Raw genomic sequence first — 24,498 nt, 5'->3', positions numbered from 1 at the left:
GTACCAAGAGCACAAACCTTGAACACAGCGGTGTTTTTCCCAGCAAGGCATGTTTTGGGCACAGAGGTGTGTCCCGCAGACACCCGGGTGCCACGCGTGCAGTGCTCCTGGCTCAGGTGGGGTGTGACTGCACAAGTATTTCGGTTTGGATTGGGAGGCTGCTTTTGAAGTGACTCTCCCTATCGGCCCGGCAGACTCTGCTTTGGTTTTCAGAGTGCATCAGCTGGATTCCTTTCAGACAAAGCCCAAACCAGAAAGATGCACTCCAGGAGCATTTAATGCACTTGGACTGCTGCTGAGCATGGTGCCTATGGGGGCAAAGCAGTGCCAGCCCGCAGCACTGCCTGGCTCACGGGACAGGCACTCTCCTGTTCTCCCAGATGACTTATTAATGTAAATGTAGCTACAGACTGAACAGCATTCTTCAGCATGATAGGAGAAATGGAATTGAAGCGGTTATATCACATACAGCTTCCCAGCAACCCTATAGCATTAACCAGGAGAGCCAGTAAACCTGCTTAGTCTTAAAAAACCAGAAGAGCTACTTATCTAACAAACAAAAGCGATGTGCACTATAATTGAGAAAACCAAACGGGTTCAAGATGGATTTGACCTTCTGAAATGGATTATTTCCCAAGTACCAGGACAGACAATTTCCCAGCCACTTTTGTTTCTGGTTCTTAACACTCAAGTGCATATGCATAATCTTGGATATAAAACAAATCTGATGGAAAATCCTGCAGAGTTTCCTGGGTGCTATTACTAAATGTGATAGTTTTTCAGGTCAAGTTCTGCAGAATGCTATTAAAATCTATGGGACTTCTGCAGAATGAAAAGGAAAAACAAAAAAATCGAGGTCTGCAAAATATTCCCAACATCAAATAACTGCTTCACTTAAGCCTCTTCATGCTACTTACCAAACTCTGAATTTCAGAGCAATCCATGAAGACAACTGTGTAGCCCTCAGTGTTGCCGTTTCACTGCAGGCAAAGCAGGCAGCGAGTGAAGTTTCCACCTACTATATGGCATATTCAGCCCTTTTAGGCAAATCACATCAGGTATTTCCACAGCAAACAAGACTGTTAACTTTCAGCTTCCTAAGTTGCCAAAATCCTGTGAAAATTTTAAATGAGGTCTTTTAATTAAAAACCTAAACACATACAGTGAGTGGGTCAGTTCCATCTCTAGGACTCCATTTCTTCTCTCAAGTATAATGGTAGTTTCTTCTGATTCCTTCTGAAGAGTCCTGAGGAAAAAAGTTGCCTTTAAGGGCTAATTTAACTTCTAAGTGAACTGCAGGGCCTGACTGTTAAATCCTGCCCCGAGTTACCCCACTACAGCAGCAACACAATCCTCCACAGAAGTCTGCTCCAAGGAAACTTGGACGCAGTGCACTGGGGCTGGTTCTATGACCAGACAAACTGCCCTCAGAAATTATGCCTTTTGCTATAATCCTGTCAATTTCCTTAGAATTAGTTGTGGGTTTTTTGTTAAAATGAGGTAAAATGTTTTTTCCCTTGGCTATGCCACAACCAAGGAGCCAAGGCAAAACCTGAGATCGATTACATTTTATAACTCCAAATACGTCACCCTGAGCCATTCACACCTGTGCTTACACAGCAGTCCTTGCTCTGTATGAACACGAAGCTATGAACCGTAAAGCTGCTCAAAAGGGTTATACACTTCCCCAAAATAGGAAAGAAAGTTATAAACTCTCTTGATCAACTGCATGTTTTTGCTGATTTCTACTGATACTTTGCAGAAATAAGGCTGTTTTGGAGTGTTCTTAAATGTAACCCAACCATTACTCTTTCAATCACAAGATTATAAACCCCTTGTTCTCGGGCTTTTCTCTACTAAGCTAGAAACTTTGAAACTCGATAATTAGTTTGTCCAAATAGAAGTTTAGCATGACATTTCACCAGTCATTATTTTCATACTGGTTTTCACTGCTTTGTTGCGGACAAACACACTCGACTAAAATTGTGTTTGCCAAATATTTTTTCCATTGTGATCCATCAATGTAAGGACTATTTTTGAAAGAGGAAATATTATGGTAACTCTCCTCAGACAGCATTCAAAAATTATGTGAAATTTATAGTGCAAAACCTGTCTGAAATGCCTTTGTAGTACGAAGAAAATCTAGAGCAAGGTATCAAGAAAGCAACCAAAATAGACATGTACTGTTTCAAGAGACACTTAATCAAGTATTAGAAAGACAATCAGAAGAAAATCAGGGTCCGTAGTTGAAAGCAGCACCGCAAATTTCAACAGGCCTTATGCCAGCAGTAAACAAAAGCACTCTCTACTGGGGCAGCACAGCTGGAAAGCCAGCAAAAATTATTGTAGGGCTTCATTTGCCCAGTGGTCCGTTGGATGGTTTTGCCGATGGGGCCGTGCATCTTTCTGCCAGCTACGTACTTTACCGGCTCAACAGCTGTCCCAAGAAGGCTGAGAAAAGGCAGGGAAAGAGGGGATCCCCAGCAGGAGGGTGGGGGGGATACACACCTGGGATCCTCCCAAGGTCACAGCAGAATTTGTTTGCCACTAGCTCTCCAGCATTAAAGGAGCCCCGGATTTAGACACCCCCAGTCTGTATCAGGTACGTCTCCCTTTTTCACCAGCATTGGAATGACTTAATGATAAGGATTCTGCTTATTTTCATATTGCCAGCTGGAGATACGTTATGCTTCTGTGGGGAAATAATGCAATGAAGCCATTAATGTTATAATAAAGTAATAATCCTAGGGCATGTAAGTCTCCGTGTTGCCTTACATAAATCTGTGTGTTGCTTTATACAGATACTTTGAAAAACGTAAGTTTGTAAGATGTAAGCAGTATTTCATTACTATGTCAAAGATCACAGCAACATGGCTTACTTAAACTGTCAGAGAGATACAGCTTATTTACAACTATCCAAGGGGCATGCACCAAGGTTCCTGTGGGAACAAGTCAGTAACGATAAGCAAACCTTAGATCTTGTATAAAAATCAGTATTCCTACCTATTAACACAATATGCTTCCAAACAAGCCTTTGCCATTGCCAACCTTGTAACTACATTAAATAATACAACTCTTTGAAATGTTTCAGACAATATATAAGCTCTTAGTCTCACAAAATACAATTTTATCAGTCCTAAGGAAGGGATTTGTGCATTTCTCTTAAGCATCTTCTAATTACAACAGAAAGTGACACTTTTTCTAGACCAGAAGCCTAACAGAGAAAAGTTTTTTTGTAAAACCCTTTTTTATGAGTTTATTAAGTAGCTGTGATCCTTCCTACAAAACAAGTGAAATTAGCCCCTCACATTACCTGGTCTGGTTCCTCAAGGCATCCCTTATCACCCTGTGCCAGAGAAGTCACCTGTTTAACGAAACCGGACCCATGATATCCTTCCCAGCAGAAAGGCTCCCCAATTGCTTTTGGTGAGAGCGTGCTGCTGGGTGGGAGTGTTGGTCAGTTGGTTTGAGGAGAGTGGGTTAATACTCTCCTGATAAATCTTGTGGTTTAGGTTTAACTTCCCGTTACACTTTCCTGGGGTTACCCTGTATTAATCCGGTGTTTGTTTTCCTATCAGTTCGTCTACAGCAAGAAACAGTGGGAGAAGTTTAGCAGTGTTTGCCTCAAAAAGTGAGTTACCTTGTTAGAAGACAGCAAAACACAGGGTCCTTGTGTTGCTGCTCACAGCTACAGCAAAGCAGAGATTTATTTTTTGAAGCTACCAAGACGAAAACATTCTAAAGATGAAGAGCACTTCATCTTCTAAGTGAAGAGCACTGATAAAATGATTTGATAAGGACCAAAAATGCTTATCTCCATTCATTAAATTCATTGCATTCTTCTGTCAATCCAGCTCCACAGGTCCTGGCTTCCCTGAAAATTCCTGCCTTTTTTCACAAGTGCCCTGAAGAAAATAGTTCAAAGGAGCCAGCAGCACAAACCCATTCCAATCTCTGGTGCGACTCCGCCTTCCAGTTCCAACTGATCTTTGCACATTTCTATCAGCAACGCAAGTTCTGTGGACTCCTCTGAAGACAACAAAGCTCCCTTAGGTCTGTGGTACTCTGCGCAGGGCAAACTAGCTCACTGGAATCTCTGTCCCTCTGTTTTTCCTACTATTACTCGGCTCCTAATTATATGACTTACAAGCCTTTAGAAAGCAGTCCACTGCTAGAAACCTGTCTGCCTCAGGAACAGAACCGTTCCCTGAGATTCCCATGTCCCACGGGAAGCCTCCTGTGCAATGAATGCACTGTGTTTCTTTCAGCAATTTACCGTATTTTGCCAACGTTTTACTCTATGGAAATACTGCTTTTGTTTCAGTCTTGACATTGAGACAGCTGCAGACTGCCTAGCTAACGACTGCCTCTCCTTGCCTCGCTCTTTAACCTCCACCTTAGTCAATGCATCCCAAAACCACCTTTGGCAGTAATGGAATCAGATTTCTTAGCAAGGTGCATTTGCTCAAGGCTTTTCTAAACACATCCCATGTTAGCCATCTTTTTGAAACATTTTTTTTTCTCTGTGACATTCACCTTCCTGTGGATCATTGAGAGAGGAGTCGGTGACTCCTCCTGAGCATGCCTGGGCAACGATTTCCCCTCTGCTGCTGCTAGAGCAACTCACCTGTCGACCAGCTCACCTCCGTCCAGGCCGAATGATACCAGCATTTTTCCAGTTATTTGGAGACCAACCTTTCCAATTTTCCCAGCCTAATGAGTAATTGTGGGTGACCTTTTACATTTTCTCTCAAAATGGAAATGCTGCATAGCTGTAGCCATCGCCACAGGTCCCTTTCGACTAGTACAGCCATTTATCCTCGAAGAACACACGTTTCAGCTGTAATCAACTTCCAGGCTTTAAGGACAGTCCTCCCTCATTCTCACATCAAACCCACACCCAAAGCAAAAGCACAAACATCTGTCACCAGTAGTCCAAGTGGTTTGGAGAAAACCAGCAAGCTAGGATAGAAACCCTCACAAGGGCCTTACAAGCCTAAAAAAGAAAACCCAAATTGAATCCTGCTGGTGACTGAAAGCATTACATCTTTTCACCCAAATTCTGCCAGGATTTTGCAAAATTAGCAAACTGGCAAATGAGCTTCCTGTCACCTGAGAGTCAGCCAGCACTGCACAGCTGCTGTTTCTCTCTGCTGCTAAAAAAATCCCTCTTCCTGTGCTGATTCCAGGTTCACGATAAATCACTCTTTGTGGAGCACACTGCATTTCCCTAGATTCACTTTCAGATTGGCAACCTTAAGCTAATCACAAACTATTTGTAAGCAAATCAGTTCTTCAATAGCTTTAGGATGCATCAAGCTGCCGCACAGGAATAGCAGGCTAATAAAGGGATGCCTTGCAACAGCCCCTCCCTTGGCATTTCTGGGAGGCAGCCTGCCTTCCTTGAAAGCCATTATCCTTAACAGCTGTACTTCTATACTGATGTGAGTTCTTCTTTTCCAGATCATCCTGCCTTTCTTGGAAATCTAAGAAATGTAGCTGCTATTGTGCCAGCATCTGGAGGCAACACAACGTGTTCATCGCAAATGAACTGCCTTCCAGCCACTGTTTTTCTAATCTTGACACATTTTTTTTAAGAGAATTTTCTCAAATCAAACTTGTACACATTTTTTTACTGCCTTTTTCCCTTGTTACACATAATGATCATCATCACAGAAACAGCGCAATGATGAGTGAATAGAAGGCTAATTTTCAGAGGCAATCTTCCCCACTTGTCAGCAGGGGTGTATGTTCGCTGTCACTCTCTCCTCTTGAAAGACAATCCAGGATAAACTGTTCTCTATTCAAGAGATTTTTTTTAACATCTGAGCTATCAGTTTAAGTTTAGGAAGTGTTCAGTAATGCATTTGACATCCTGATGCACAGAGTAGCCACTTTTTCATTATTGGCTGCCCAAACCTGAAGAAAACCTACAAGTTTGTTTCTTGTTCCATCAAGCTTTGTCCTTCAGCTTCTTCAGAGTCCTTCCCTCTTCTACTTTCAAAACAATCAAGAAAAATCTTCTTGTTGCTCATTTCTTCAGTTACCTGATCTGCTTCCTTTAAGCACTGCATCATTATCACTTTTTCTTGGTTTGTACATCTGTGTCACTTTGATTCATGCAAAAAGGGGATGGAGAAGACTCGAATCCTCTTTTGGGGACTGTTGGATGCATCCCTATAATTGCAGGGCTTATCATGACTGCTTCTTTCCTGGTAATGCTCCTAGTGACTTACTGAGGAACTTGAACAATGGCTGGTTATTTTACAGCTTTGTCGCTATGAATGCCACAGATGTTATCAGTAATCTTGACCTAGAAGCCCAACTCCAGATGAGCATTTATAATTTAGCCTGTTGCCCATTCTTCTTAGTAGCTTTTTATGGTACCTGAATAAGACCTTATAGATCCTGGGCAGAATCAGTGGGATTTCTCTCCTTTTCTTCCCTCCTGGCTAGTAGTTCCATCCTATCTGGTAATGTCTGGGCTGAGCTAAACAGCCCCTTTGTACCAGCTATAGATACCTGTGTTTTTTCCCTGCAGAAGCAAGCACTGCTTCATAAGTACCACACTATCAAGCCTATCACCAGAAACATTTTGTGCCTCTCCAGCCATATTCTCACCACAGCTAGGACTGCAGCATTTTTTCCACTACGAGGAGTTCTGTAGTTGTTTGCATTACAAGATACAAGCATAACATTTCTTTTATGTAATCCCATTTACTTACAATAAAATGCACATAGTCTTATGTCTGAACTCAAGACACGTCAGTCTTTGCCCTGCTCTGGGCTTTTTTGTATACCCTGTATGTCAAGAAATCTTCTGAGTCGCTTCAGAAGCTGCAGTACTAGTACTTCTCACACCATCATCTCCTGAAGATGATGCACTGAAGCATCTCTAACCAAAGAAACCTTCCAGCAGCGGAAGCAATTCACCCAGATAGCTTCAGACAGCTTTGTTTCAGATGTCTTATTTAATAAAAAGAAGCAGGGCTGATTTTGCCATTTCTCCTGAATAGGAAGGCTGTCATGGTTGCTACTTACAAAGATTTCCTCAATCTGTAAATAACATGACTGATCATTCTTCCCCCACATTAGCCATGCTGGTTTTGACCTTAGAAGCTGAGTATCAGATGGTGTTAATGTCAAGACAACTGGATACTACCTATATCATATGATTTGAAAACAAAAGGAGTGATTAGCATGGTAATTTCCTGAGGTGCCCGATAGAATAGTACAGCAAACAATACAGAACAAAAGCCTCCTTGGTCACCACAGCCATAGGAATGCATCCTATTTCCAGAGCTGGTGACATTAGCCTTCAGCTGTAAGGCTCTTCAAGGAGCAATTCAGCTGCAAACAGAACTATTGTAAGACTTGGGAATTAGGTAGTCCACTGAACAGCGTACTTCATTGTCAAGTCCTTCAAATTTCAAGAAACGGTACCATTCATCCCACGTAACCTGGGATAAATTCTGTACATATAGGACAGCAGAGGCAGATTTCTCAAAAAGTGTCTTCCTAGACATACCATAATCTGCAACTCACTCCCTGGACACAAACCAAACCTTTGGGAAACCAACCAAACCTCCAGTTTTCATATCTGAATAGGAGCTTGCTGCTATTCCCTACTCTCAGCTCTCTATGCCAGATACAGTATAAACACATTCCTCTTAAAAAAGGAGCATAAGCAGTCTTTTTTTGTACCGCATTCTCTGAAGATTAGCACCTTCAACCTAGCTACATATAGGACAGCAGATACAGGGAAAGTTTCATTCAGAAACTTCATGTTCAGCACTTCAAGAAAAACACCCTTCATTTCTTTGTAAGCAAAGCTCACAGAAACCATTTGATTTCAGACAACCAGGACCCTACGACCAGTTTGTGACAATCCACATCCTGAAGTGGATGATGTAAGGCATCCTCACCTGCATGGAGACAGCTGTTCCAGCAAGAGAGCTGGTCTGCATAAGATGGTAATTTTTAGTGGAAGTTTCACACATTATTACTAGAACGAGGGAGAATTTACATTAGCATTCTAGACAAAGCAAAGTATGGCATTTAGTCTCTCAACTCAACAAGCTCCAGGTCCCCACAGTTCCTGAACTGTCATGCCACACTGGTGCTCTGCCTAGTAAAAACTCCCTTTCAGCAAGCAGGCAGTTGTATTTGACTGCTGCAAAGGGGTCTTTATCCCAGCTGGAACTTAGCAGGGTCACCATGAAGGGTATGGGAGGCTTCACCTTGCAAGCCAGAGGCCAGCTCTGCTCTGCTGCCCCTGCACTAGCCCAGCCATCGCAGCCCAAGACAGAGCGGTTTGCGAAACTGTACACACATCTGGCACTTCATAAGCTTTGCCCACGATGCTGTCCCTCATCTTAGAGCTTGCTATGACAGTGTCAGATATATAGGTTTGTGCTAGGAGAGCTGGGACATGGGGAACCCTCAGCTGTGAACAGGTACCATTTTTTGAATCATTTCCAGACTGGCAGCACAGAAGGTGTGGAACGTTACCACAGATGTGGCCTAACAACCTGTAAAACTGGCAAGGAGTGGCTGCAGGGTCTGCAGGTAAAGAAAGATGCAGAGAAAGCATTATCGTGCTGCCAAGGCTGGAACTGCATAACTTGTTGCTAACTTCATATACTCATCAAAAATGAATACACTTTTCTATATGTTAAGGTTCAAAATAATTGTTAAAAAATCACTTTTAAAAATACTAACATCGTATTAGCATATATGCATACAGAATCTGTTCTGCCAAATTAAAGCTAGTCCAAGACAGAAGGAAAATAAGTTATGAATGTTTACATTAGTCATTTAATTACATAAACTTCTGTTAGTATGCCTGATCTCACTGCAGATTTCTTAAGGCACAGAACCTTTACTTGAAAATAAACCTAGAGAAACCCTCCCTTTAACCCACTTTTGCTGGTACTTTATCATATACAGACCCGAAAATCCATGCAGCAGCGTATCACAAATGCAACATATACTGACTAGCACTTTGAGATTACCAACTTTTTGTACTGAAATAAATACAGTTTAGCAGTAAAGTCTCCATCACAGCTTTGTCATAATTATTTTCCACATAAATGTCCGGATTCTACTTTCAATTTTAGGAAGAATACATTAAACGCGTCAATTCTTCCTGCACCAATTAGTCTCATGTTTCAGATCCATTAACATAAAAAATAATTATCAAATATTAAACCCCATTATTAGGTCCTTTGTTTTCTTCTTGTTTGCAGTTGTGTATTTATTACAAACAAAACCCTGAGGAATCTGTTGAGTCATTAGAAATACATCACTGAAATGCATACAGTACAGAATTCAACCCTCCCATTCACCAAGCATGCAATGCAATATTTATACTGCATATGTTTTCAAATGTAGTTTTATTCCAGTGACCTATTTGCAGTGTTTACATACATTTCAAAACAACATTATGCAAACATATCACAGGACACTACTTAATCTTTAGTATATACTCCTTTATAAAAGGTTTTGACACAACGAAGTCAGTCCAGAAAAGCTAACGTTACCAGGTTTCTTGATAAACAAAATACCATGAAGCCCTGTAACCGGCATGAGCACAAGTATCCATCAGAATGGATCCCTCTTTTAAATAAACAGGTTTAAGTTTTGTTCAGTAGACGAGTTTCTGTCATGACACTGTCCATTTAATTTTGTGCTTTCCAAAAGGCAAGCGTACTACAGAAATAAAGTTCCCTACCCAACGGGAGAGAGAAATTCAGTAAACATGTATGTGTTTCCCATTCCAGCAGAAGAATCCAAGTTCATTGAAATTCTCATTTGGCTCATTATGGCTAAATCCAGCACACCCTGCTTATACCTTCTTCTTCTTTGCCTGCTCCCCAGAGTCTAGTTTACGTTTCTTAGCGGAAGCTGGTTCATCGTCTTCATCATCTTTAAATAAAAGACAGAGTTAATCAAAGTCAGAAAAGCCAGTTATTTTTGTATCAAACACTGTCCTTGTCTCAGAACAACAGACTTAACCATGTCTGAGATGCCTGGAAAAAGGCCACAGTAATATTAACTGACGATATCTTCATTTTTGGAAAGTGGACAATACGTGGACAGAATAGGAATGATTACTTATTATCACTACCACAGACCACTGAGGATAACTAGGAAGAGGCTTTGCTATGCTAATGTACGGTACCTGTTCTAAAAACCTTATTATATGAATAGATAAGACAAAAAGCTAGAAAATCACATTTTAGATGCAGGAAGTAATGTCAAGGTCAATGAACAGTTTATCTTCTCAGTTTTTGGATGAAGGCTGACTAAGAGAAATATGTAGCAGTCAAAAAGAAAAAAAAAAGCACACAGAATAAATGGAGCAAGACAGAGAAACTGCCCCTGGGGAAGAAACACAGAGAGCAAAAGGAGGAGGAAGACACTAAAACAACCTTCCTTTGCAAAAGGTTTGTAACAACTTCACTGGTGAACCAAAATATTATTGTGTGCTCCGGAAGTCCTGAATTTCTTCTGGTTTTGGACTCCTGATTGTTACTGACTATTCTCTTTCCCCAGCAATTTTTTTAAAAAAGTAAGTCCTCCCTCCCTCCAAATATTTCTTGACTTCCTAGATTACCATTACAGCTTGTACTGTGAGAGCAGTAAATATTTTCTTCCGTAACCTGTCACACAGACATTTTATTTAATTCCCCTCTTAGCCCCCATGCTTTGCAAACACTATAGGCACACCCTGCCCCGCACCCGCGCTCCGGCTCAGGGCAGCGGCGCTTTCGGGAGCTCCCACGCCGCTCTCCGCTTTACCCGAGCGCGGCCGAGCCTCCTGGCGCCATGGGGCGGCCTCCGCCGGTCCCCGCTCCCGCCAGCGGCGGGGGAGCCCGGGGCCGGCCGGGGAGCCGGGCCGCTGCTGGGGGAGCCCCCGCCGCCCGCGGCCCCTCACCGCCCGCGGCCCCTCACCCGGCTCCGGCGGCTCCTGCTCCTCGCCCGGCAGAACCCCGGCCCTGCCGGCCTGCCGGGGCGCGTCGTCGCCGTTGTCCTCGTAGATGTTGGACCACTTTATGGCCATGTCGAGGGCGGGGGGCGGCGGGGGCTTCCTTTCGGGCGGGCTGTAGGTCTCCGGCGGGGGCACGGCGTTGCTCTTCCACACCTTGAACTCCTTGGGGGGCTGCAGGGGAGAGCGGGGCACCCGTCACGCCGCGGCTCGGCGCCCGGGCCGCCCCCCTCCCCGGCCCCGGGCCGCCCCCCCGGGTCGCCCCCCCGACCCCGGCCGCCTCCTCGGTCCGCCCCCCGCACCTCCTCGGGCGCCCGCAGGACGCGGCTCTCCCAGTCGATCTGCTTGTTGAGCGGGTTGTAGAGGAAGGCGGGCGGCTGCGACACCCTACGGAAGAGCTCGTCGGGCGGCGGCAGCCGCGGCCGCCGCCCCGGGCTCCCCCCCGCCGCCACGCCGCCTCCCGCCTGGCGCTCGTCGGGCTGGGGCTCGTCGGGCTCCGAGTCGGAGCTGGAGCTGCCGTAGGCCGCGAAATAGCCCAGCGGGTCCTCACCCTCCGCCGCCATGGCGGGGCCTGCCGCCGCGACACCGCCCGCACGGAAACCGGCCCCGCGCCGAGGGTTCCGGCCCGCCGCGGCCCCCGCTGCCGCCGGCCCCCGGCCGCCCCTCGGGAGGCGAAGGCCCCACCGTGCCGTCTTGGGGTGGGGTCCCCGCTCGTACAGGTCGAGCGGGGGGTAGGTGGGAGACGCGGGGGCTCGCCCGGGCTCCTCGGGGATTTTCTCCCTCCGAGCGGTGAGACACAGCGGACGGGACGCGCGAGCGAGGCCACCCCCGTTTCCCCTCCCCCCCCGCAGGCCCAGGCGGGGGGAACGCGGAGCCGCCCGGGGCACACGAGCCCTGGCCGGCCCCGCCGGTGCTCGGAGGCCCGCGGGCTGCCCGCACCGACACATCCTGACATCTGCCGGGAGCAGCTGGTACCAGCCCCCCCGGTCAGCCAGGCTTGTGTCCCTGCTGTCCCACCGGCTACAGCACGCACCAGGGCGGCCCCGCCACTCACGCCGCCACAGAAGCAGGGTAAGGCCCAAGGAAGGGGCTTTGGTTATAATATGATCAATTCCTTACAGTAAAGATACTAAACCACGAGCAGCTGATCTCTCGATCAATATTATAATGATTATTTTGAAAGAAACCTTACACACAGAGTACGATGAAAACAACCGCTGGCGTGAGCCTCCACAACCCCTGCAACGTTTGCAAATCCATTTTTGAGTCATGCTGCTCAGCACCCAAAGGTTTTGTTTCTCCCCCGCTATTAATAAAAATCTTAATTTGAGAATGAAGTCAATGGACACACGGCTGGAAGCAACACTTCTCCCATCTTTAAGAAGCTGAGCAATTGAGTCACCTGAAAAAAAAAAAGCAAGAATCAGGTTAGCAACACTGATCATGGACCACAGAAAGTGTAGTTCAGCAGCCAAGCTCCAGATCTCATAGGCATGTTTTTCCTACACGCTGCTCTCGAATGCAGTCTTACACGCACAGGTGTTTCACATTAAGTCAGTTTTTCCAACAAAGACAAACCTCTCTAACAAGACAGAGAACAAAAGCCTCCCGCACACACAAAACCGAAACCACCCACCCAGACACTGGCGTGAACTGCTCTTACAACCTACACATGCTAATAAGAGAGGTAGGTAAGAAAACAGGCAATTATAAAAAAGAATTTATTCCAAAAGTTGTGATAAAATTTATTTTTTTTTTAAATGCAGATTATAAACATTTGGTAAGACAATACATTCATCTAAAGTCTCAGGTTAACAGGCCCCACCGCAGGAGCGATCCCTCACAGGCAGGCAGCATGCTTCACGTGTTCAGATTTAGATGTGCAAGGCAGTCTTCACCCTGAGCTGATGCTCTTTTTCAGCTAAGAGCAAGCTTGTTCGTGCTCCTCCATTTACAAGATTCCAAGAAGGGACCCAAACCTAAGCCCAGCTCTTTAAGTGGTTACAGCAGGCATTTAGACAAATCAATTTCCAGACAGCCCCAGCATGTACAACTACATTTCAAGTTAATGGAATAGAAGGATTAAAGCCTACCCTCAATTTTTTTTTGTTAGAGAGCAAAATGTTGCTTATGCCTTCTGAACCAAGCAGTTTTGTTGAAAAGCACTGTCATCATCCGGAAGGTTTATGATCTTAGATGTATACAAGGAAAACAAGACTTTTATAAACACTAAACAGAAGCCCACATCTTTATCAAATGTAAGCTATTTGTGTACCAAGCATGGAGCGTAGTTGGACATTGTAGTTTATTTTAGCCTACTTCCTAAACCAGAGTAAACACGAAAAAAATTTAGAGACTATATTGAGGTCCTGCAGATGGCCTGTCTCCACAAAAAGAGAACACAGTTTAGAAATATCACCTGGGTTTGAATTTGAATGCAATTACACAGCTATAGCACTGTATGAGCGCCAAAATAATTAAGGTTTAAATACAAACCTACCCTTTGATACACCGAAAACATCCCATCACTTCAAAGTGTAGTACTGCAGAACAGAGCGTAACACATTTCCAAGTAGGAGTTTGTCTTTGCTAGTAATATTAAAGTGATTATATACTTAACAAAAAGTAGACTACAACTCAAGAGTAGAGTGTGAGAGGAATACAGCATGTGTACTCTTGTGTCGAGAAATGAGAACCTTCCCATGTTGAAACAGTTTAAAATGCATTTGACACTGAACAATTTGAAACATAAACTTCCCTATCTGTTTGAAGAGTAGGTATCTGAAGTGCACCATTTCCAAGCGTCCTTCAGGTATGGATACCTTCTTGCTACAGGACGACTCCTCTACTTACCTACTGGGGCAAAACATAGAAGCTTTGCTCCTTAATAGCATTATACAACAACATTTTCTTACAGCCCACATGATGCTGTTACAGCAGTTTACATTCCTTTTCCAGTACTAATGAGGATTTATATTTAAAGTGCATCTCAAATCAGAAATGTTTAACTAATACACAAGAATAATATGCTAAGACTTGTGGAAGTATATTTGCTAACTCGAATCGCTGCGATACTGAGTGCCTGTTGACTTACTAGTAGGACAAAGTTCAGACAATTAAAAGACACCTTGCAAATAAGCATAGCTACAGATTTCGCTGGATTCAGGGGTTTTTTTGTTTGGGTTTTTTGTTTTTTGTTTTTTTGTTTTTTTTTCAAACGGAGTTGCACACACATATGCAGAGGGCAGAATTTATCCTACAGAGAAACACTAAATTTGGTAAACAAGTTTAAGCTTTTTGGTAAGTAAGCTTAAGCTTTTAGTTTAGAAAGTTATTTTTTGACACTCAATACTTTTCCTAACTATCTTTCCCAGTTCACTTGTCATGAAAACATTCAGAAAAGCAAATTTGTTGGTTTCTGTAGGAAGAAAAAAAATAATTGTTCTATAACTGCAGTTTAAATATCTGCAGCAAAATGTGAAACCTTGAATACATTGGTTTAAAAAACAAACCTTTGCTGGTATAATACCATATTTTGAAGAAGCTTCCTAAAGAACATAAAATTAAGCAGCTCCAGAGTAACCCAATTAAAAAAAAAAAAAAAAAATTAAAAAAATTACTACTTAAAACCAGTAAATAGCATAGATTGTTTTCTCTGATTTTGCTAGGTAACAGTTTGAACACATTTTTTTAATTTTTATAAGGCACCACACAAAGTTTCAGTACCATTTGGATGAACAGACAAAAGTCACTACGTTCACTGTGGTTGAAGAGAACGTGATCTTAAAGGCAAAAAGCAATTGTCACTTGAACTAGTACATGGTTCCTGCTGCTCTGACTGGAGCTCTGGGGGGAGTGGGGGTGCACCAGGGTCTCCAGGCCCTGGAAGGGTTGCTGAGAAAACAGCACACTCCGCATTTCCCATCTCTGCAATCGGTAAATTCATTGAATGAAGTGAGACAGCAGACACAAATGCAGCAGTGCTATAATCTTCTTCTGGATGATGTATCTGGGTAGATTCTTTGTCTTTTGTTTTATCAAAAAAATTAGATTCATCAGAAAACGATCTAGAAAGATCATTTGTTCCTCCATACAGCGAGGTCATACAGGTGCTGCAGCTTAGACCTAAGATAAAAAACAGAAACTGGATTTAAATACAACGTGGTCCACTCTTAAAACTGTGCTCTGATTTAATATCACTAAGAATGTCAAAAGATCAATAGTATTTTTAACAGACTAACCTCTTCATCTCACCTCTCACATCCCGATATTCATGACAAATTAAAAAAAAAAAATATGTGCAGGTTATCTAGGCTGATGTGAATGATTTCTTGTTAGGGAAGAAAATTAACTCTATCCCAGCCGAAACCAGGACATTTTTCCTTATCTCTGTATCAGCTATTATTTGACAAAGATGCACCATAATTTAAGCTTCATTTTAGGAAGTCAAAGTAGCCCTTTGACCCACCTTTTGACAGATTTTTTCACTGTGTTCTTCAAACTTTTAAAACTTTCAGCTACATGGTTCTACTCCAAAGCATTTGAAGGCTGTTTTACCTGAAGCCAGAGAAAACTTCAGGACTTTCATCTCTCGGGTTAAAATGTGCTTCTTCCTTCTTTATGTCTGTTTTGATGGGTGTGGAATGGGAAGTAAGGTTTTTGGTTTAGAAGGAGTATACTTCCTTTATCTGCCTTAAAATATGAGCACATATAGTCACTATAAGTTTTGTGTGTCAACAAAACCTCCCTGCCTGTATGAAACAACACATCCAAACATTTACGGTGACTAATTCTAAGTTTTGGCATTGAAGGCATATAGGGAAATTCCCCTCAGGTTGCATTTGCTGGCTTATCTTCTGCTGAGGTGGAAAGTTGAACAAAACCAGAGCATCCTGCCACTGCAGTAAATAGCTTCAAGAGAAATGCAAGATGGAAGATAACCACCTATTCTAAGTTCTGAATTAGAACCTCATAGAAAGCAAAACTAAAATGTGAAGACAGACCTATCCATCATAACAACACATGATAGGTTTTTTGCAATTTTTTATTTATGATGTGTTCAGATAGTAGAAAAGGCAAAGCCAGGATACATGTACTAGGATCTTAAACCCAAACTAGTGATATTTTCAAGAATGTTGTCCCAAGCACTAGAGGAATTAAAAAAAAAAAAAAAATCAGTACTAAGAATTAAATAATTATTGGAGTTTAATTTTGCAGTCCCTTAAAATAAAACTTATGTCTTACAAAATATTATTATAAACTTCTTACCTTTGAGAGCTTCAAGTTTTTCATTTTTGACTTTCAATACTACATCAGTTATCTTTTGTAACAGAAAGTTTTGTGTTCTTTCTCGTCTGATAGATTCAACCAAAGCATCTAGTCCCTTTGGGTTTTCTGCTAAGTAGTCCAGTAACTTCCCAGTTTTTTTCCTACTGGAAGATCGAGAAGAAATTTCTTCTGTATCCTCTCTCGTGAGTATTTTCTTTGAACGTAGGTAATCAAAGTGTCTCTCAGCTATAATTTTATCACACAGGTAAGGACGCATCCTTTCTAAAGCCTGAAAACCAAAACAAACTAGTATTAGTCAATATTTCCATTTATTTAGAAGCTTGTTATTTGAAACCCATATGATTTTGATACACATTAATGAAACCATTTGTAAGGCTGCCACCGTATTACCTAACACTTTTTTACACTGAGAAAAATCTATTTAAAAAACCCAAACACGTTACCTAATTTACTTATCCCTTTCATTAGTTTTTTTTTTAGTCAACTCAGGAGTTTTAATACATGTTAAGTAATGAAGTGAATACTTACAAAAAATATTAATTACACCAGGTCTGTGGTTATCACATCTCAGAACAGTCACCAAGTAAAAATGAAAGGAAATTACACCAAGAAAACACAACAGCACCTATTCACTTTGTCTACAGACACTCATTTTCACTGACTACACGACTGCCACGTTTCCATACTATTTGTATCCACGAGGCACAACTCCAAAATACTGCAATTATTGATGTTTGCTCTACACTGAGTAAAAGCAGTCTCGGAGCATTGTTTAAAAGGATGGTTAAACAAATGCAACTATTTACAAGTTCAACAGATTACTGGCACCCAAAATAACATGCACTTTCATCCACAGATGTACCTACTCTCAACAACTTTACTGGCTGCTTTTCATCTTCATCAGGCTGCCTTCTTTTGGTTTATAGATTTTAAACACCCGAAGCAACTTGCACACCTCCAACACGCTGCACACACAGACCACTGAAAGTGCAACTGATTACTGTGGCAAAAGCAAAATGACTCTACCCTTTGCAGTGTAACTTCAGCTTACAAGTGTAAACTGGTTGCTTAACTCCTCTCTATAGCCAGAAGAGGTGGAACAATCTGCCCACGGGAGGGGACTCCGTCCACCACCTAAAGACCCTAACATGCCTTCACTGGGTATGACGCAGCAGACTCATCTGCCTTGAGCACTTCAGGAGCAACGCCACTTCGCATCTTCAGGAACTGTAACACCCAGTATCAGATCACTTGGCCTCAGAGATCTTCCTCCTGAGGAAACATGCTGTATTTTGTAACCAGATTCACTTCTAGCCTGACTACCCATTTATTTTGGAGGTACACCACTTTGACTTCCTCCTCGGAAAAAGTGAAGTGTCTTCTCCTATACTGACCAATTTATTTTTACAGTTATCAAAACAAAACCCAATCTTTCTTCAGCTTGTTTAGCTGGTACATACAAGCACAAACATTGCTACAATGTAAATGATATTAATCTTACTTCAATCTGTACATTAACAACCCTGCCTGCTTGATATCAATATTGAAACAGAATTAATGCATGTGTTCACAACTCTCCGGTTTCAGTATCTACTATTCTGTGAAGATGAGAGTCACAAATGACGTCTCTGTGCTTGAAAAACAAACTCATTTTATATAATGCTACAAAATCAGCAGTTTCTCCCAGCAGCATTTTTCTCTGTGCAGAATTACACAAGTAGTCAGATACCCACTAGCTGAGTGTTACTGATGTGAAAAAACTAACGCCCCCACCACGTCTCAGTTGATTCAAAAAAAGAAAAAAAAGAATATGTGAAAGCCAGAAGGAAAAGCACCTTCACATACAAGAACAAATGAAGGGATGAAAAGAAACAAAACTTTTTTCCTGAAGAACGTTTTCAAATATCCTCCTGCTTTTTGAGATTAGATTCCATAACAGCAGCATTTAAAAATTAAAGTGACAGTTTGCCTTATAGCCATTTACTAGCTCAATAAATAGAAGCAGAGGAAAAGCTAGATATAAAGACACACTTTAAGGCAGACTATTTCAAACAGCAAAATACTGTCTGGCATACTGGTGCTAGGGAAAGCACCAACAACTCTTAAAGAAAAAAACTTCTTGGACTGCTCCATTTAGTACAGCAGAGAACAAATGTCTTCTAGTCATTCTTCAGGATTCAACAAATATTAAGCTATCAATAAACAGCCTGTGGTTACCCGGCTGTTAGAGCAAGCATCAGATGAGCATGCACGGAAGGAAAAGGAAGGCTTTGGGCAGTAGACTATCACCACTAGGTTTAATACAATTTAAAACTGAGAACGTAAGGGTGCAGCTCCATGGTGGCCAACTGAAGTGCAAGGAACACTCTGCCGTGCGCAGCAGCTGCATGTTTCTACCCTCTCCCTTGTACTGGTGGATCAGAGGATCCAGTCAAGAAACTGAACTGGTGCTTTCCCCACCCCCCCCAGCCATATTAATTATCTGATCCAGTTTAGTCTGCAGTCATGTTGGCACTAGTGGTAGCATAACAAATACAAGAGCATAGGAGTGCAACACTACAGCTTATATCAATTTAGGCAGTCCTGGAATACTCTCAAGTGTCCAATTGCAACAAGCCCGCACCTGAACGGTTACAAATGTAGTAGGCTATACGGGTTTTTTTCAGTTCTCATGGAAATCTCATCGTACCATAAGAAGGATCAATCAACAAACTCCACTCCGAAACAGAAGTCAGTCAACGTTACAACACTAGAAGAATAGGGTGAGTCATTATTGCATAGAAAGACTATTGTGTTTTGACTAACACCTTCCTGTGATGAGTCTTTTTCACTGTATGAAGTGTATCAATTCTGAATTTCCCTCTGCACTGGCCTCATAAGTCAACAGGTTATTAGGGACAGAAAGAGTAAACACATTAGAACGGAAGCTTTAAATATACTTTGCTCTATTTCAATGATTTTGTACGGATCACAGTCTCCTTCCCAGCTCTCGAATATAAGATTCCAACCATTATAGCTCTTCCTCAAAGCAAGTTTATCCAGACCAAGTTAACCTTTCAAGCTAATTTTCTGTGGTATGCTGGCACATAATATACACAGAACTTCTGGTAATGCAGCACTGCAGTGATGCTATCAAGTTACCTGAGCAGCTCTGAAACAGCTAAGTAAGTTTACACTGAACTGGCGCTTGGAATTGTGAAGCCGCAACATACGAGAACTGAGAGAAGAAGCTCTGAAGTCAGATCTACGGGCCTGTATTTAGATGATAAAACTAATGTTATTTCTTTCTACATATTAGGTTTCCAAAAGTCCTCTAATTACTGTGGGAGACCCTGTAAGATCAAGGGCTAAAGCGACATTCATGCACTTTTGTGAGATGCAGCCGTGAATTCAGTCACTGACACAGATGAATGTACATATCATGTTATATAGTCTGATATAAGCGGCTATCTTTTTTTTTTTTTTTAATGTAACTACCAGATGCTAACTATTGCTGTACAACCCTGTGGTTCCACAGAAGCAAGTAATAACTTGAAAAAACAAGCCTCACAAACTGTGACAAAGCATTTAAAATTAAAATTACGTATGCAAAAAGCTAGTAAGAAACTAAAACTGAACTCCATACATTCTTAATTGTACTTTAAAGTACTATTAAAAACCCCCGAAATAAGTCAAATATAAGACACTATTGATTACAAACAGAAGGACGGATGGTCAATAAATAATTGATAAACTGCGATTTTACTTGGTTTTTTTTCCAAGTGAACCGATAACTTGTTGAGGTGGATTAGCACGTTGCTTGCTTCCCAGTCTAACAAAGAGATCAGTAAAACCAGACTGAATCCGGATGGAATCTTCCCTCAAATTCTTGACACTAGTGAATAAAACTGGGGAGGGGGGCGTATAAATTCGGGAAAACATAGAACAAAAAGCCTCCAAGACAGTTATCGGTATTTAACCCAAAGCGCCTCGCTCTGTAAGGCAGAGTCCCACCCCCCTGCAGAGAGGGGCCCGCACCCGCGGCGACCTCCGGCCACCCGGCTCACCGCTCGGCACCCGCACCCTGCCCCCGGTGCCCGACGGCGGGGCAGGCACCGCCAAACCGACCCCCACCCGCTGTCCCCAACGGGCGGCAGAGAGAGACGGCAAACAGGAAAACGAGGGGACCGAGCGCTCCGGTGCGCTCCCGGCCCCAGAGCTGAGTGTCAGCAGCACACGGCCAGCCCCACACCGGGAAGGCGGCGGATCCCAGCGGCCCGGGCTGCCGCTCTCGGCGAGCTGCGGGCAGGAGGGCCGGCCGGCCCGCCACCCCCCGCCCCGCCAGGCGTGACCCGCCCGCCCCCGCCGGCGCCTGCCGGGCAGGCGGCGGGGAATTCCGGGCGGCGCGGCAGAGGCGAGGCCAGGCCACGCCAGGCCCAGCCCGGCCCAGCCCAGCCCCCCCGCCCCCCGGGCCGCCGGCTCTGACACAGCTTCCGCTTCACCGGCCCGGCCCTGGCTCCACCCCGCCGCCCCGCGCACCCCCGGCCCCTCGGGCCCGCGGCCACTTACATCCTTCTTCACCTCGGCCATCTCGTCCTCCGTCAGCGGCCGCCCCGCAGCCCCCGAGCTCGAGGCCGGGCCGGCGCCCTCCATAGCGGAAACCGCTCCGCCGGCACCACCGCTGCGGGGGAGAACGGCTCCGGGCAGCGCTTCCGGTCCGGGCCCCGCCCCGCGCCCGCCCCCGCCAATGGGCTCCCAGGGCAGGCACCCCGCCCCCAAGGCCGCCCCGCCCACCCGCCGCTCGCCGGAGCGCGGCCCCGCCCAGCAGCGCGTTCGCGGAGGGGCCCGCCCTCGCTGGCGCGCGCGGGTGCAACCGGCCGCGCTGTCTCGCCCCGCCGGCGGCCGCCCCGGGCCGGGCCCGCGCATCGGGCGCAGGGAGCGACGATCCGCGGCGGCGGGGCTCCGGCTCCCCTCGGCGGCTTAGCCCTGCTCTGCTCCGGAGCCGTGCCGCGGCGCCCCCCGCCCCCGTTAAACCAGGCGTCGGGGGACGAGGGGCGGAGCGGGCGGCTCGGGCTGCGGCTCCCGGGGGCAGCAGCGTGCAGGTCCCTCTCGTCACCGTGTTCGCAAGCCGGATGGCCGACGCCAGGCGGGCGCGGGGATTTGCGGTGGGCCCCGGGCGCTGGCGGCCCTCGAACCCCCCCGGCCCGCGGGCCCTCCGGAGCAGGCCCGTGAGGGAGGGCCAGGGGACACGGCTCCGTTAATCGCCGTTTTCCAGCTGCCGGGCAGACCTCAGGCTATTGCTGCCGCCCTGAGCTGGGCTCCCACCAGCAGTTACACTGGAGGCGTACCGAAGCAGAAGCGATCAGCAGTGCGTTTTGCTGTCAGTAAGGCAAAAGTACCCCTTTTACGGTGTTTGGTAAAGTCCTTGATGCGCCTCATTAATTAACGCAGTCACACTCTGCATTGTACCAGAGTATAAATACCAGCTGCAGTGGTATCTGTTCTACAGCATTCCCAGCTTTTCAATAAACACATTGGATAGCAAAGGTCCTGCCCAGAACATTTGGAAAATGAAGGACTAGTCGCCGTTCTCACCTGGGGACCGTGCCCATTTCCGTAGCGCTGGGTGTTACAGTCACTGCCAGTCCTCAAACTGGTGGCCAGCTCCGCTCCCTGCCACCGCTGTGCAGGACGCGTCTGCCCGATGGTGGCTCACCCCCACCATCCAGCCCTGCAGACCAGATCGCTGGTAATTTGGCAGCACACCTCTGCTCACAACCCAAATCCTTCCGTGGTGTTATTCCCACCCCAAGAAGCTATAGTTTGCTGTAGTGCATTTGAATTTCTCAACACTATCTCTATATCTCTGGATTGAACACGTGAAATATAAAGTAAATGAGTATTTATCTCCCATCTTCCTGCCCAGAGAGCTGCAGGACAGGCCATTTTTCAAGTCCAAGTGACTATGCTGATCCTCCCTAATCTGTGTCAAGCATCCAAATACACGGAACGGTTTCAGAATCCAATGCTCCAGCCAGCCCACTGTGGCACTTCTGAGACAGTCAGGCGTCTTCCCAGCCCCCTGACTCGCACCTTGTTCATTAAGCCAAATGCCTTCCAGCTCCTGCCCTTCAAGGTGAATTATATTGTAGACTTTGCAGGCTCTGTACAATACTGCTGGTAAAAAAAGCTCTTGTGCATTCCGGATTTAGAGTATTTGTTAATAACCTTGCTCAGTGAGAGGCACAGTTCAAAGCCACGCTATGTCTGGAGGCTTAGGCTTCTGGATTCCTGAGCCATGTACAAGACAAACTGAAATGAATTAACTTCAGCAATCAGGAGAAGAGCATGTGGTTGGAGAATACAAGAATAGAATATATTTTAGTAGACTTAATGCCGATAAACCCTAACAGGATTTAATGGTCCAGGCAGCTGGAAGAAGACTACTCTCAGCAAGAAACTCATTTCAGGAGGTTAGTATCAGTTCAATATCAAGAATTTAGCCTCAATGAAGAGTGAGTTAGAGATCATTTCTTCCAAGGTAGCTGGGAAGATTTTGGACACTGCATTGGTTTCATGAGTATGTACAGATGTAATGCTCATCTACAATAAACTTCGAGAGTAAATTTCCCAGTAAGTTTTGGAAACTGCTTACAACCCAGAGCTGTTAAAATCTTTCATGGTATTGGTCCTCAAAAATGTTGTAATGCTGTCACAGTTTGTAAGAACAAGTTGGTCAGTTTTTGAGAGCTGTGAATAACCCCAGGTTTTCTTCCCCCTCTGCCCTCATTGAGCAGCCCATCCTTGCTGCAGAGCAGGAGCCTCTACCTGGGAGCTTCACGTGCTCCCATCCCGTTTTGCCTCCTGGTCCTTAACTCAAGGGTCTGGGTCCTGCCACAGGACAACCCCTTTTTGGAGCTGGCAGAACACCTCCAGCCCCTTCATCCCCTGTGAGAGTGGCAGGGCTCTACACCTTCCCTAGGGAAGAGGAAAGGTGCCAGGCAGAGAGAAGGGACAGAGAATTTGGTTCAGTTACAGATCTAGATCCAGATCCAGGGCCTTGCCCAAACTGAAGCGTTATCTGCAGCTACCCATGGCAAGTTTTCAACTACAAACCCAAAACAGCCAACCTACAGCTCATGAATTTTTGGGGGTGAGGTTGCCAAGAGCATCAGAATGTCTGGACTTCACAATGCAGGAGACTGTTGACTGATGCTTTTTTGGCAGGACATACTTACGGTGGAGAGTGAATTCCTACACTCAAGTGCAGAAGTCTCTACTTGCTGAACTAATATTCTACAGCTAAATGTTGCAAAGGGCACTCCTAAATTACTATTATGCTTTTGTTTTTGCTACTCTATGACAAACTTCTTAATGTGGCAAGTGGGAGTGGACTGCATAGCTTTTGTTATTTTTAATTATTGCCACTTAGAAACAAATTCAAGTAAATTGGTACCAACTCTCCTGTAGATATGGGTACACAAAGATGCAGGTAAGTGTGGTAGTTTACTTTAAATTGAACCAAGCTGAATGTATCCACATAGATGTAAGCACAGATTTAAATTTATCAGTATAAACCCCATACTTTCAACCAGTGTAGTTAAATTAGTACAAAGGCTGTATTTAGAGATCAGCCCTAATGAAATCCTTCCTTGTCCCTGCTTCTCCACCAAGAAGAGTATTAGATTATGGTTTAAAGTCGTATTACTTAGCAAAGCTGTACAGTTCGGAAGTGATGGAATTCTTTTACTACAGTACTCTTAATTTATGTTGGGTTTCTTAAGAAGCTGAAGCACCAACACTGAGGCCTTGAACAACTGAATCTTGGCTTGCCGCAGGGTGGCACTGAAGGCCCACGAGCACTGACACATGCCCATGAAGCCTGGAGCAACCGCCTTGTCCCGAGGTCGTTAATCCTCATATCATAACCTAATAATACTAGAGCATCAGCGTACACGCAGAGATTAGCCCCACATGCACTATTTGTAGCACGCCACAAGTAGTATTTAGACATAAAACGTGCGACCATCTGTCATGTTACCACAAAGCAATGTCTGAAACGCTGTCACCTCTCTTGACGTCCTGGAGGAGAAAAGACACAAGAGCTATGTGAATAATTTAACCATAATGGTCATCCCAATAAACCTTTGTAGCTTCACCTTTTGTAACTTACAGTAAATATAGGAAATGCAGAAAAAAATACTATACTACAGTAACATCTGTTTAGTTATCTTGGGCAG

General features: G+C 44.6%; 3 protein-coding genes across 4 annotated transcripts in view; all 3 read right to left on the bottom strand.

Annotated features, from left to right (window-relative positions):
- Positions 1-9,376: 9,376 nt before the first annotated feature.
- Positions 9,377-11,814, bottom strand: C10H1orf52 (chromosome 10 C1orf52 homolog). Its single transcript, XM_055815735.1, has 2 exons — positions 11,293-11,814; positions 9,377-11,164 (listed from the first exon to the last, which is right to left on the bottom strand). The coding sequence occupies exons 1-2, from the start codon at positions 11,551-11,553 to the stop codon at positions 10,697-10,699; spliced, it is 729 nt and encodes a 242-aa protein (XP_055671710.1). The 5' UTR covers positions 11,554-11,814; the 3' UTR covers positions 9,377-10,696.
- Positions 11,815-12,710: 896 nt separating this feature from the next.
- On the bottom strand, positions 12,711-20,985 carry BCL10 (BCL10 immune signaling adaptor). Of its 2 annotated transcripts, none has more exons than XM_055815611.1 (3): positions 20,828-20,985; positions 16,259-16,547; positions 12,711-15,115 (listed from the first exon to the last, which is right to left on the bottom strand). In XM_055815611.1, the coding sequence occupies exons 1-3, from the start codon at positions 20,909-20,911 to the stop codon at positions 14,748-14,750; spliced, it is 741 nt and encodes a 246-aa protein (XP_055671586.1). In that variant the 5' UTR covers positions 20,912-20,985; the 3' UTR covers positions 12,711-14,747. The 2 variants fall into 2 exon arrangements, with proteins under 2 accessions (XP_055671586.1, XP_055671587.1); XM_055815612.1 differs by lacking the exon at positions 12,711-15,115 and adding an exon at positions 15,125-15,614.
- A 234-nt stretch (positions 20,986-21,219) lies between these two features.
- The window catches only part of DDAH1 (dimethylarginine dimethylaminohydrolase 1), a 64,609-nt gene continuing 61,330 nt past the window's right edge, over positions 21,220-24,498 (bottom strand). The window contains exon 7 of the mRNA XM_055815600.1: positions 21,220-24,340. The gene's annotated coding sequence lies outside the window, so the exon portion shown is untranslated. The remainder of the gene's footprint in view (positions 24,341-24,498) is intronic.

The sequence above is a fragment of the Falco peregrinus genome, chromosome 10, assembly GCF_023634155.1.
Source record: "Falco peregrinus isolate bFalPer1 chromosome 10, bFalPer1.pri, whole genome shotgun sequence".
Lineage (NCBI taxonomy): Eukaryota > Metazoa > Chordata > Aves > Falconiformes > Falconidae > Falco > Falco peregrinus.
The sequence above is the reverse complement of the archived record's forward strand: the minus strand, read 5'-3'. Positions and strand labels throughout refer to the sequence as shown.